Source organism: Somniosus microcephalus, unplaced genomic scaffold, assembly GCF_052327205.1.
Source record: "Somniosus microcephalus isolate GS21.2 unplaced genomic scaffold, FLI_Smic_1.0 unresolved_chr1, whole genome shotgun sequence".
NCBI classification, from domain to species: Eukaryota; Metazoa; Chordata; class Chondrichthyes; order Squaliformes; family Somniosidae; genus Somniosus; species Somniosus microcephalus.
This window is the reverse complement of record NW_028225179.1, coordinates 160,137,347-160,149,750: the sequence shown is the minus strand read 5'-3', so window position 1 is coordinate 160,149,750 and position 12,404 is coordinate 160,137,347. Positions and strand designations below refer to the sequence as shown.

Sequence of the window (12,404 nt, the reverse complement as noted above, 5' to 3'; positions counted from 1 at the left end):
CAGCAGACATTGGAGGACCACCAGAGGAGGAGGAGGAGGAGGAGGAGGAGCACCAAGACGGGAGGGAGGTACAAAGTGCAAGGGCCGTCCGTCGGCGGATTATTGCAAGTTGGTTCTAGGCCCCCTCTCGGAATGGCTTGTGCCATTGAAAGAACATGAATGGAGCCGCTCCGCAAACCCTCAGCCGGTCATGGCAACAAATAGTTCAAAGTGCAAACATGGACAATCTGAATAAAGACAATTTTTTATTTTACAAACTCTGTGCCCTTCCCGCATGAGAAACAAATAGAGAAACCCCCCAAAAAACAGTCAGACACATAACTGGCTCTCTCACCCTGGAGAAAATGAAAAAAACACTTAAACAAAAATGACCATGATCCTCGGCCTTCACATTAAAAAAAAACATTTTGCCACACCGTCGACTTTTTCGCCTGCGAGGGTGGTCTGCCTCGGTTGCGCAATTTGCCCCTTCCCGCCCTGCAGCTCCTCGATGGGACCCCAGTGGCTGCAGCAAGGCTGGGGGAAGGCTGCTGAGGGTCAGATGGTGAGTCGGCAGATGCCCTTGGGGGACGGCCTGGACCAGCTCTGGGCCTGGAGGGCCCGGCTGCTGACTGCTCCAACTGCTTGGGCGGCAGCAGTCTGTCCTACGGGTGGTGGCAGCTGCACTGGAGGAGTGACAGTGTTGGCAGCAGGAATGCTGCCAACCTGACAGCACAGGCACTCGCGCGGGCCAGCACTGAAGCATGCGCAGCAATCTGCTGAAGCACAGACTGCTGGGCTGCTGCGGCGCGGCAAGGGCCCCGGCGATTCGTGGCTGATCCAGCGAGGGTGGCAGCAGTTAGTGCCCGTGTAGCCCTGATCTGTGTCTGCATCAGACCAGCCAGTGATTGCATGGCACAACTAAGCACTTGGCTGGAAGCCGTCTGTGCTGCCCGAAGTCCTGCAGACTCCTGGCCTGTGCTGCCCCGAAGTCCTGCAGACTCCTGGCCTGTGCTGCCCTGAATTCCTGAACACTCCTTGACAGTGACTCTATAGAGTCAGGCATCCTTGCCACTGCAGCCATGAGCTCAATGTGCCTGCGCTCAGCCTGGGCACCCATTTCACCAAGGAGCCGCACCTCCTCTGCGCTCACTGTAGCAGGACTGGAGGCCGCACTCACCCTCCGGGGAGAAGGCCGCCGAGCTTCCCCACCCCTCCCGCGTTGCTGCAGCCCACTGGGCCCCGGAGCTTCAGCGTCATCAGACCCTTCCCCCCCCCCCACCCCCCCCCCCCCGGCTCCCCTCCAGGGAAGACGTGTCCCCATCATGGCCATGGGCTGCCTCGGCTGAGGGTGGCACTGATGGGCCGGCTTCCTCTTCCTCCTCCTCGCCTTCTGACTCAGTCCCAATGGTAGCTTGAGGGCCCGCCTCCTCACCTGGTGATTCAGCATCTGAAAGCAGGGAGGCACAGGAGTTGCTATAGAGTGAGGACAGGGCGGCAGCGAGGGAGGCATGAGTGCTGCAATGCACTGCATTGGTTCGAGAGTGGCAAAGGATGCTGGTGTGAGGCACAAGTGGAAAGAGAGAGGTCAAAAAGGTGATGACCTTAGTATTGCTGTCCAGAACGGGGTCAGCATCTCCCGTGGCGACGGGGCCAATCAGCCGGCCTCCCATTATCCGCTCCACTCGCTGCTCCAGGTCGCTCAGGTCTTTAAGGTCAGGACGGCCTCCCCCGGTCCGTCGCTGCTGCCTCCGATTGTGGGCCAGCTTGCCCTGCAAGAGAAAGGATGGCCTCTGAGTACAGTGTCATGCCCTCACCTTGCCTGCACTGTCTCCCATGGTGGAATAGCCCTGACAGTGTCAAGCCCTCCTCTTGCCTGCACTGTCTCCCATGGTCGAGTAGCCCTGACAGTGTCAAGCCCTCATCTTGCCTGCACTGTCTCCCATTGTCGAGTAGCCCTGACAGTGTCAAGCCCTCCTCTTGCCTGCACTGTCTCCCATGGTCGAGTAGCCCTGACAGTGTCAAGCCCTCATCTTGCCTGCACTGTCTCCCATGGTCGAGTAGCCCTGACAGTGTCAAGCCCTCATCTTGCCTGCACTGTCTCCCATGGTCGAGTAGCCCTGACAGTGTCAAGCCCTCATCTTGCCTGCACTGTCTCCCATGGTCGAGTAGCCCTGACAGTGTGTAAAGTGGTGAACGTGCATGTGATTTTCATGAGAGTCCCATAGCTGTTGGATGAGGGCTGGGCATTGGGCCTTTCAGGACCCTTTGGCCGTAAAGTGAGGTGCCCATGCAGGGCTGAAGAGGATACTGGAAAGGGTACTCGCCCTGACAACCCGCGTGAGGTCGTTGAACTTTTTTCTACAATGCGTGGGTGTCCTGGGGACCATGCTGTTGGCGGTCACTCTGTTCGCCACCTCCCTCCAGGCTTTTCTGTACTCGCTGGGCAGCGGCCTTCTGCCACTGTCAGGGAAGAGGACAGGTCACCTGCGCTCCACTGCGCCAACCTGAAGCTTCAGGGCACCCTCGCTGAAGCGCTGTGCTCGCTCCCTGGCCTTCTCCGTAGTCGTGGGCGTAGCGTTCTTGAAGCAGCTCTGTTTAGGCTTAGATTCAGGGCTGCAGTGTACAGGGCATGGGTGCAATCCAAGTCGACCCTCCCCCTTTAAGAGCTGACCGGCGCCAGCGTGTCTGCCTCGATCAATAACTCGCCGCACCTGCGCTGCGCCCGCCCTCGGTGGTAGCGCCTCCGCTCGCCGGCTTAGCGCCTTATGATAGTCGTGCACCACCTGCTTTAGCGCAGCAGCAACTTCTTGGGGCGATGCAACTCAATTTCGGCGAAGTTGGCTATTCTGCCCTCGCAACACGATCCTATGCAGAGCTAGACAGATAGCGAACAACTTGATATCTTCCCATAAAATCACAAGGCTTGACTTTTCTTGTAAAACTTTACTGCAAGATTCTTATTGTAAAACTGAAATACAACACAGAAATGGAAGCACACATTAGTATACAAACGCATAACTGATATGTATACACAAATTTAGGTACGCCTGAGCAACACAGTACATTTGGCAATGAATATACATTTAGCAAACTGGAAGGCATTCTCTTTAAATTAGCCCTGTACATAGTACATCAAAATACAGCTACTAGTTACCCAGCTAGACAGAGAGCGAGCACTTCACGGCTAGCTGTGTAAGTTTGCTTACAGAGAAAAGTTACAACTAAACATTTTCTGCAACATACAGTGTACACTAATCATCTATAGCATTCTCAAATACTTACAGACAAATAATATCCAAGACTCGAGCATGGGAACAATACAACTTAGGAGCACCGTGGTATAGGTCCTGTTCCAGCGGGGACTCCACGAGGACTGGGTTCGCAGTCCTGTGGGGAGCGTGATGACCTCATCACGCTCGGTCGCGTTTGCCCGCGCTTGGGGCGTCCTGTGACTGCGTAGTTGCGTCGCTGGCCGTGTTTCTGGCCGTTGAGGCCGAAGTCGGGAGCGGGAGCTGGAGGCCAGGCTGAGCCGGTGCTTGCCGCGGGAGCGGAAGATCGCGTCGCTCCCGGCGGCTGGTCGATGCGGCCGAAGACGCTAGGCCGGGCTGTGCCGGCGGCCTTTCTGGAAGGCCGAGTCGGGCCGGCAGCCGCCTCACGCACGTCACGTCGTACGTGACGTCAGCACGCTAAGGCGCGTCTTAAAGGGGCAACGGCCCCAACAGGTAAGTTATACATATATAAGTAAGTTAATTACATACAGTAAGGTTAAGTTAGAGGAACTAACATAAATTGCTACAGAGAGACAGCACAGTGGCGCTAAGTTGCGCCGGCCGCTAAATTTAGCGAACGCCCGGCTGTAGCGCCCCAAACATGGCGAGACTGAATTCCTGGGCCAAAACATCATAGATAGTATCTTTCAGTACTAATTAGTTGCAAAGGAACGCGGTTAAAAGCGGGCCTCAATGGAGTTAGTGTTATTCACGCACCAAATCCATCTTCTAAAAAGCATCAACTGGTCAGCTGAAAATGTCAGCTCCCCGAACATGACCAACACAGGGACCCTCAGATGAACCACAGCCTCCAGAACCCATCGATACTTTGCACACTTCAGCAACAGGAAACACCGCCCTTCCCAGCTGAACCTTTCCTCCTCTACAATACTCATCTCCTGATCCATCTCCATCTTGTGTGTCAAACTCATGTCCGTGACCACGGTCAGGACAGGAAGCCTGGGAGCGAGGCTTTCTCTGCCTGTTCAGGGAGGAGTGGTGAGGGGTATAGAGTTAGCTGGTGCTCACTGTGGACCTGGGGAGCAAGCACTAGATTGCAATCCATTTCCTGAAAGTGTCACCAAGGCTTATTCTCTCAATTGTCTTGAGAAATCAGTCCAGTCGCCCTAGACAAATATCTCTTATACATCCAGGGAGAGTATCAGGGTAGAGGTATGACTGGTGCATCACATTGAATAACCGCTGGTGTTTTGCCTCCACTTGCAGCCCCGTATAAAGTCCCTAGGTTAGGATGGACCAGGTCGGAGATATCTGGAGGTTTTGATATTGGCCAATATTTTCTAGTCACCATCGAGGAGGGATATAGTTTTCCACGATGAGCAATGGTGGTGACCTTTCTGTTCATATGTATTAACACGATTGTGACTAAGTTAAGTGTGTCTGTGTCCTTGTCTCCAGCACATAGTGCGGGGTTTCAGTAGCGGGAGAGTGAGCTCCGCGATTAGGACCTTGTAAAACCCGGTAGGGGACCTATTAGTTGGCGTGGGACCAGGTCACTATTTTTCCCAGATTGCTCCGGCTGCTTGTCCTAGTGCCCTGTGTCCACTGGGAGCTTGTCCCGTTGGGAGTGAAGAGCACAGTTTAGGTCTCCACTCATGGTTACTGTGCTGTCCATACGTGGGGCGAGTGTGAGGATTGCTGATGTGGGGAATGTGCGGACACCTCATTCAGGACACAGAACTGAAGCTTCACTTTGGGTTCTCCTGTTATTCGAGATTCTTTAGGATGGAGCAGCCTCCTTCTCCAGGAATGCGTGTCTCAGAGTAATGGGAAGGTTCCTGTTGATTAGTGTGACGATCCTCTGCTCTTGGGTCAGTAGAAGGCGGCCAGCATTGGTCCCACCCACTCACTCACAAACTCGGTGTGTTCTGAGGGTGGTGAGGAGGATCTCCTGTAGAAATGGAGCATCCACCTGTTCTTTTATGTCAGTCAGTTTTGTTTTGTCTGATTATGTGCTGGAGTTTGTTGAGATTTGTGGATATAATTTGATTGATGGACTGTATTCAGGGTGATGTCGGTTTGCTGTCTCCAGGGTGTCTTTTCCTCTTGTGGGTGTCTCTGAATCTGGGGCCTGCCCGATTGTACCAGTTTTGTTTGAGTTCCTGTCCAGGCTGCTGTTCAGACTGATCGAGTTGTGGGCCACAGCTGCTTCATCCTCTCTTTTTTCCTCTACTTTTTTCCCTTGAATTATTTATTCACTGCCCTTCCTTACCTTTTCCCCTGTGGCAGCTCGTTTCCTCACTCCATCTGCGGGATGTGTTCTTCATCCAGTTAGGTGTTTGTCCCCTAATATGCTAAATATACATTGGCTTTTTACAGAATAATCTGTATTAAGACCCCTTTAAACGAGCTAGGAAATAATGAGTGAACAGTTTAATACTTTGCAATCATATTAAACCACCCAATACATAGTGACTGAGATTACTGGTAGACAGATCATACAGTGACTGTGAGATTACTGGTACAACAGTACATAGAAGATAGGAGCAGGAGTAGGCCCTTCGAGCCTGCTCCGCCATTCAATGAGATCATGGCTAATCATCCAAATTCAGTACCCTGTCCCTGCCTTCTCCCCATATCCCTTGATCCCTTTAGCCTCAAGAAATATATCCAATTCTTTCTTGAATATATTTAATGAACTGGCCTCCACCGCCCTCTGTGGCAGAGAATTCCACAGGTTCACCACCCTCTGGGTGAAGAAATTCCTCCTCATTTCTGTCCTAAATGGCTTACCCCTTATCCTTAGACTATGACCCCTGGTTCTGGACTCCCCGGCCATCAGAAACATCCTTCCTGCATCTAGTCTGTCCAGACCTGACAGAATTTTATAGGTTTCGATGAGATCCCCTCTCAATCTTCTAAACTCCAGTGAGTATAAGCCCAATCGACACAATCTCTCCTCGTGCATCATTCCTGCCATCCCCAGGTATCAGCCTGGTGAATCTTCACTGCACTCCCTCCATGGCAAGAATGTCCTTCCTCAGGTAAGGTGACCAAAACTGCACACAATACTCAAGGTGCGGTCTCACCAAGGCCCTGTACAACTGTAGCAAGACATCCTTGTTCCTGTACTCGAACCCTCTTGCTACGAAGGCCAACATACCATTTGCCTTCTTAACCACCTGCTGCACCTGCATGCTTACCTTCAGCGACTGGTGCACAATAACACCCAGGTCTCTTTGCACTTCCCCTTCTCCCAATCTATTGCCATTCAAATAATAATCTGCCTTCCTGTTTTTGCCACCATAGTGGATAACCTCACATTTATCCACATTATAGTGCATTTGCCATGTTTCTGCCCAATCACCCAACCTGTCCAAATCGTACTGGAGTTTCACGACATCCTCCTCGCAGCTTACCCTCCCGCCCAGCTTTGTGTCGTCTGCAAATTTGGAGATATTACATCCAATTCCCTCGTCCAGATCATTAATATATATTGTGAACAGCTGGGGTCCTAGGACCGATCCTTGCGGTACCCCACTAGTCACTGCCTGCCACTCGGAAAACGACCCGTTTATTCCAACTCTTTGCTTTCTGTCCGCCAACCAGTTCTCTATCCAAGTCAATACCTTGCCCCCAATCCCATGTGCCTTAATTTTGCACGCTAATCTCTTATGTGGGACCTTATCGAAAGCCTTCTGAAAGTCCAAATACACCACATCCACTGGTTCTCCCTTATCTATTTTATCAGTTACATCCTCAAAAAATTCCAGTAGATTAGTCAAGCATGATTTATCTTTCGTAAATCCATGTTGACTTTGTCCGATCCTGTCACTGCTTACCAAGTGCTCTACTATTACATCTTTTATAATAGACTCTAGCATTTTCCCCACTACCGATGTCAGGCTTACCGGTCTATAATTCCCTGCTTTTTCTCGAGCACCTTTTTTGAATAGTGGGGTAACATTAGCTACCCTCCAATCCATGGGTACCGTTCCAGAGTCTATCGAGTTCTAGAAGATGACCAGCAATGCATCTACTATTTCTAGGGCCACTTCCTTAAGTACCCTGGGATGTAGATTATCAGGCCCTGGGGATTTATCGGCCTTCAGTCCCATCAATTTTCCTAACACCATTTCCCTACAAATACTGATTTCTTTCAGTTCCTCCCTTTCATCAGACCCTATGTTCCCCGGCATCTCTGGGAGGTTATTTGTGTCCTCCTTTGTGAAGACAGAACCAAAGTATGTATTTAATTGGTCTGCCATTTCTTTGTTCCCCATTATAAATTCCCCTGATTCTGACTGCAAGGGACCTACACTTGACTTCACCAATCTTTTTCTCTTCACATATCTATAGATACCTTGTTTTGAAAGTCGATATACACCACATCCCGCTCACTACCTTCATCAACTCTCCCCGTTACTTCATCAAATAACTCGATCACGTTAGTCAAACACGATTTGCCTTTAACAAATCCGTGCTGACCTTCATTTCCTTCCCCCATACTTTCCCAAACGCTGATTAATTTTGTCCCAGATTATTGTCTCTACAACTTTCCCCACCACCGACGTTAGGCTGACTGGCCTGTAGTTGCCAGGTTTACCCTCTCCCCTTTTTAAAAGAGCGGTGTAACATTTGCAATCCTCCGGTCCTCTGGCACCACCCCCAGATCTAAGGAGCATTGGAAGATTGTGGCCAGAACCTCCACAATTTCCCCCCTTACTTCCCCCAGTAACATAGGATGCATCCCATCCAGACCGGGGACTTTTCTACTTTAAGGAACATACACACACACATCTACCCATATACACCCAGTCCCACAGAGTGACTTTCCTCAGTGAGTAATCTGGTAAGGAGTATGGACTGTGTTCAACCCCCAGGTATTTTAACCCCAGTTTGTGGTGCATTAAACTGGGAACAGTATTTCGTTGTACATTGAGGCTCCAGTTCAGCTTTTGTTCATTTTCGTCTTTATATCCCCACAGAATCCCACAGTGCGGAGGCGGGTGTAATGTTTGATATTTTCAGAAGCTGTGACCTCCCTCCCTGGAAGTCCCGGTGTTTTCTGCTGTTGTCAGATCCTCGATTCCTCCCCTCAGGGCGGCTCTTTTCTCGAATTGAGAAACAGACAAATCAGTCAGAAAGGGGGATCTCGGTGAGAACATCTCTCCCCGATCACCGGCCAGTCTCTTCCCCGATCCCCGGCCAGTCTCTATTACCCTCTCCCTCCTCCCCCCCCCCCGATCCCCGGCCAGTCTTCCCCCAATCCCCGGCCAGTCTCTCCCCCCGATCCCCGGCCCGTCTCTCTCTAATCCCGGGTGAATCTCTAATTCTCTGCTTTTTCTCCCAGTCTCTGTGACCCTGGATGTGGAAACAGCGAATGCAGGGCTCGAGGTGTCGGAGGATCTGAAGAGTGTGAGATGGACCGAGACCCGGAGGAATCTCCCTGACACCGGGAAGAGGTTTACAGCCTGGGCCTGTGTGCTGGGATCGGAGGGATTCACATCGGGGAGACATTACTGGGAGGTGGAGGTGGTGGGGAATCGGGTCTGGAGACTGGGAGTAGCCGCAGAATCTGTGAAGAGGGAGGGTTGGGTCAGACTGAGACTGGAGCCTGGACCATTGGGCGGGATTGTGATGGGTTTTATGTAAACTCCCCTCTCCCCGCCGGTCCGATCCCCGGGAAGGTGGGAGTTTATCTCAGTTATGAGTCCAGGACAGTTTCATTTTACAACGCGGACACCAAGTCCCATCTCCACACCTTCACTGGGAATAAATTCACGGGGAAACTTTATCCTTTCTTCGGGACTTGGGATGAAAACAAGTGGCTGAGAATCCGATCCGGCGCTGTAAAAGGGGCGGGGCCTCGGGCAGACCCACATCATCCATGACGTCGGTGATTTGACCCCACGCCATTCGGGTCAGGAGCAGAGGTCAGGGGTTAGGAGTTAGAAAATGTAATTTCCAAATTACACATTGTAAAATCCCAATGATACTGTAAATACAACCAATAAAAATATAAAATGTCACAAGAAGAAAGACAGACTTGCATTTCTATAGCGCCTTTCACGACCACCGGGCTTCCCAAAGCGCTTTACAGCCAATGAAGTACTTTTTGGAGTGTAGTCACTGTTGTAATGTGGGAAACGTGGCAGCCAATCTGCGCACAGCAAGCTCCCACAGACAGCAATGTGATAATGACCAGATAATCTGTTTTTTGTTATGCTAATTGAGGGATAAATATTGGCCAAGACACCGGGGAAAACTCAAACACAAAAGCAAAATACTGCAGATGCTGGAAATCTGAAATAAAAAGAGAAAATGCTGGAAATACTCAGCAGGTCAGGCAGCATCTGTGGAGAGAGAAACAGAGTTAACGTTTCAGGTCGATGACTGATGTGCCAGATAACTGCAAGAATCCAAGAGGTTAAAGCTTAAAACTAAAGGCTTTTATTAAGTAAGAACATGGCATCAAGTTAACACCGGGCAACCATCATTCATCACCGACCCAGCCCTTATGAGTAAGACCCAGCTCTGATAAGTAAGACTCTCACCAATCTGGAGGATCCAGAGGGGCGGGGCTAGGGAGGAGCATTAGTGGTTACACCTGTAAAACATTCCAGACATTAACAAGTACAACAACAACAGACAATACAAATGCCAGAACACAGAGTTATTTCATCACATTCACCCCCTGCTGTAGATTCAGTCTGTCAGGAGGTCTGATAGTCCTCTGGGAACGACGTAACTCTTGCTGAGGCTTCTCCCGGAGTACTAACTCCGGTTCATTCAAATTCCCAGAATCATCAGTGTTTTCGAGCTCCTGCAGGTGCAAGATCTTTAATAGAGACCGTATCCTCTCGCCCATCCGGATATTGAATGTACGCATACTGGGGATTAGCATGGAGGAATTGTACTTCCTCCACCAGTGGATCAGTCTTGTGGCCTCTCACATGTATGCGCAACAGCCCAGGACCCGTGGTCGTCAACCATGTGGGTAACAATACTCCATTAATAGCTTTTCTTGGAAAGCTAAACATCCTTTCATGAGTGGTGGAATTCGTCGCTGTGCACAAAAGAGACCTTATAGAATGCAGCACGTCTGGCAGGACATCCTGCCAGCGAGAGGTCGGCAGGCCTCGCGACTTCAGAGACAGTACGATAGCCTTCCACACTGTCGCATTTTCTTTCTCGACCTGCCCATTACCATGAGGGTTATAGCTGGTAGTTCTACTCGTTGCAATCCCTTTCGATAGCAAAAACTGTCGCAATTCTTCGCTCATAAAGGAGGAACCCCTATCACTATGTATATAGTTAGGCATGCCAAACAAGGAAAACAGTTGGCAGAGGCATTTAATTATAACAGCACCAGTCACATCCAAACAGGGGATAACAAAAGGGAACCGAGAGTACTCGTCTATAATATTAAGAAAATAGACATTACGGTCGCTTGATGGAAGGGGACCTTTAAAATCGAGACTCAAACGGTCGAGTGGCTTTAATAAGATGAGCTGGCTCGGACGGCTTATAGAAGCGGGGTTTGCATTCAGCACAAACACGACAGGTTCTGGTCATAGTCCGGACCTCCTCAATAGAGTAGGGTAGATCGTGGGACTTAATGAAGTGGTTCATTCTGGTAACCCCAGGGTGGCAGAGTGCGTCGTGGAGACTTTGAAGCTTATCTATACCTAGACTAGCACATACTCCTCGTGACAAAGCATCCGATGGCTCATTGAATACTCCAGGCCTGTACTGAATAGCATAGTCATATGTTGACAGTTCTATTCGCCATCTTAAAATCTTATCATTTTTTATCTTGCCTCTCTGCTTCGTATTGAACATAAAGGCCACAGATCGCTGGTCAGTAATGAGTGTAAAGCGTTGGCCAGCGAGATAATGTCTCCAATACCTGACTGCTTCTATAATCGCCTGTGCCTCCTTTTCCACTGAAGAATGTCGAACTTCTGGGCCTTGCAATGTACGAGAAAAGAAAGCTACTGGTCTACCAGCTTGGTTAAGAGTTGCTGCCAACGCAAAATCAGATGCATCACTTTCCACTTGAAAAGGGATCTTCTCATCCACGGCACATACCACTGCCTTCTCAATGTCCCGTTTGATATTAAAGAAAGCCTCCTGAGCTTCCGCCGATAGCGGAAAAGACGTCGACTTAATAAGAGGTCGAACTTTATCTGAGTAGCTAGCCACCCACTGGGCATAGTACGAGAAGAATCCCAGACACCTTCTTAAAGCTTTTACAGTATGAGGTAAAGGTAATTCCTTAAGTGGGCGTAATCTTTCAGGATCTGGCCCGGCTACCCCATTCTCCACAATGCAACCAAGAATACACAAACGTGTAGTATTGAAGGTACACTTGTTTTCGTTGTAGGTCAGGTTTAACCTCTTTGCAGTCTCTAGGACCTTCATGAGATTTTGATCATGTTCCCGTTGGTCGCGCCCACAGATAGTAACATTGTCCAGGTACGGGAATGTTGCTTCCAACGCATATTCATCCACCATACAATCCATCTCCCATTGGAAGACGGATACCCCGTTCGTCACTCCAAAGGGCACCCTAAGGAATTGGTACAGGCGCCCATTAGTTTCGAAGGCCGTATAAGGTCGGTCTTCTATTTTGATGGGGAGTTGATGGTAGGCAGACTTTAAATCAATGGTGGAGAACACGCGGTACTGAGCTATCTGGTTCACCATCTCAGAAATACGAGGCAAAGGATAGGCGTCTAATTGGGTATACAAGTTTATAGTCTGGCTATAATCGACCACAAGTCTTTTCTTTTCATTAGTTTTAACCACCACCACCTGGGCACGCCATGGGCTATTACTGTGTTCGATGATTCCCTCCCGTTGAAGCCTTTCCACTTCCTCTTTTATAAATGTTTAATCTTCTGAACTATACCGTCGACTCTTAGTCGCTATAGGTCTACAATTAGGAGCAAGGTTCACGAACAAAGAAGGCGGACTTACTTTTAAAGTAGAAAGGCCGCAGACTGTGAGTGGAGGCTGGGATCCACCATACTTAAGGGTAACGCTCTCATGCTGACACTGGAAGTCCCAGCCTAAAATTAAGTTCACACACAACTGAGGTAATATAAGGGGTTACAGGGATAGGGTGGGATATGTAGGGATTACAGGAATCAGGTGGGATATGTGTTGGTGCAGGCTCGATGGGCC

The 12,404-nt window shown here is 49.9% G+C and overlaps 2 protein-coding genes across 6 annotated transcripts in view; both read left to right on the top strand.

Moving 5' to 3' along the window:
* The window catches only part of LOC147096391 (E3 ubiquitin-protein ligase TRIM69-like), a 38,624-nt gene extending 29,352 nt beyond the window's left edge, over positions 1–9,272 (top strand). For 2 of the 5 annotated variants that reach the window (XM_085975169.1, XM_085975168.1), the window contains one exon: positions 8,566–9,258. In XM_085975169.1, the coding sequence (XP_085831295.1) occupies positions 8,566–8,867 (302 nt within the window). In that variant the 3' untranslated portion in view covers positions 8,868–9,258. Of the gene's footprint in view, positions 1–8,565 lie in introns of all 5 variants that reach the window. The other 3 variants (XM_085975171.1, XM_085975170.1, XM_085975167.1) reach the window with 3 other exon arrangements.
* Positions 1–12,404, top strand: part of LOC147096384 (uncharacterized) — a 419,163-nt gene that overhangs the window by 132,721 nt on the left and 274,038 nt on the right. The gene's annotated exons all lie outside the window — the stretch shown is intronic.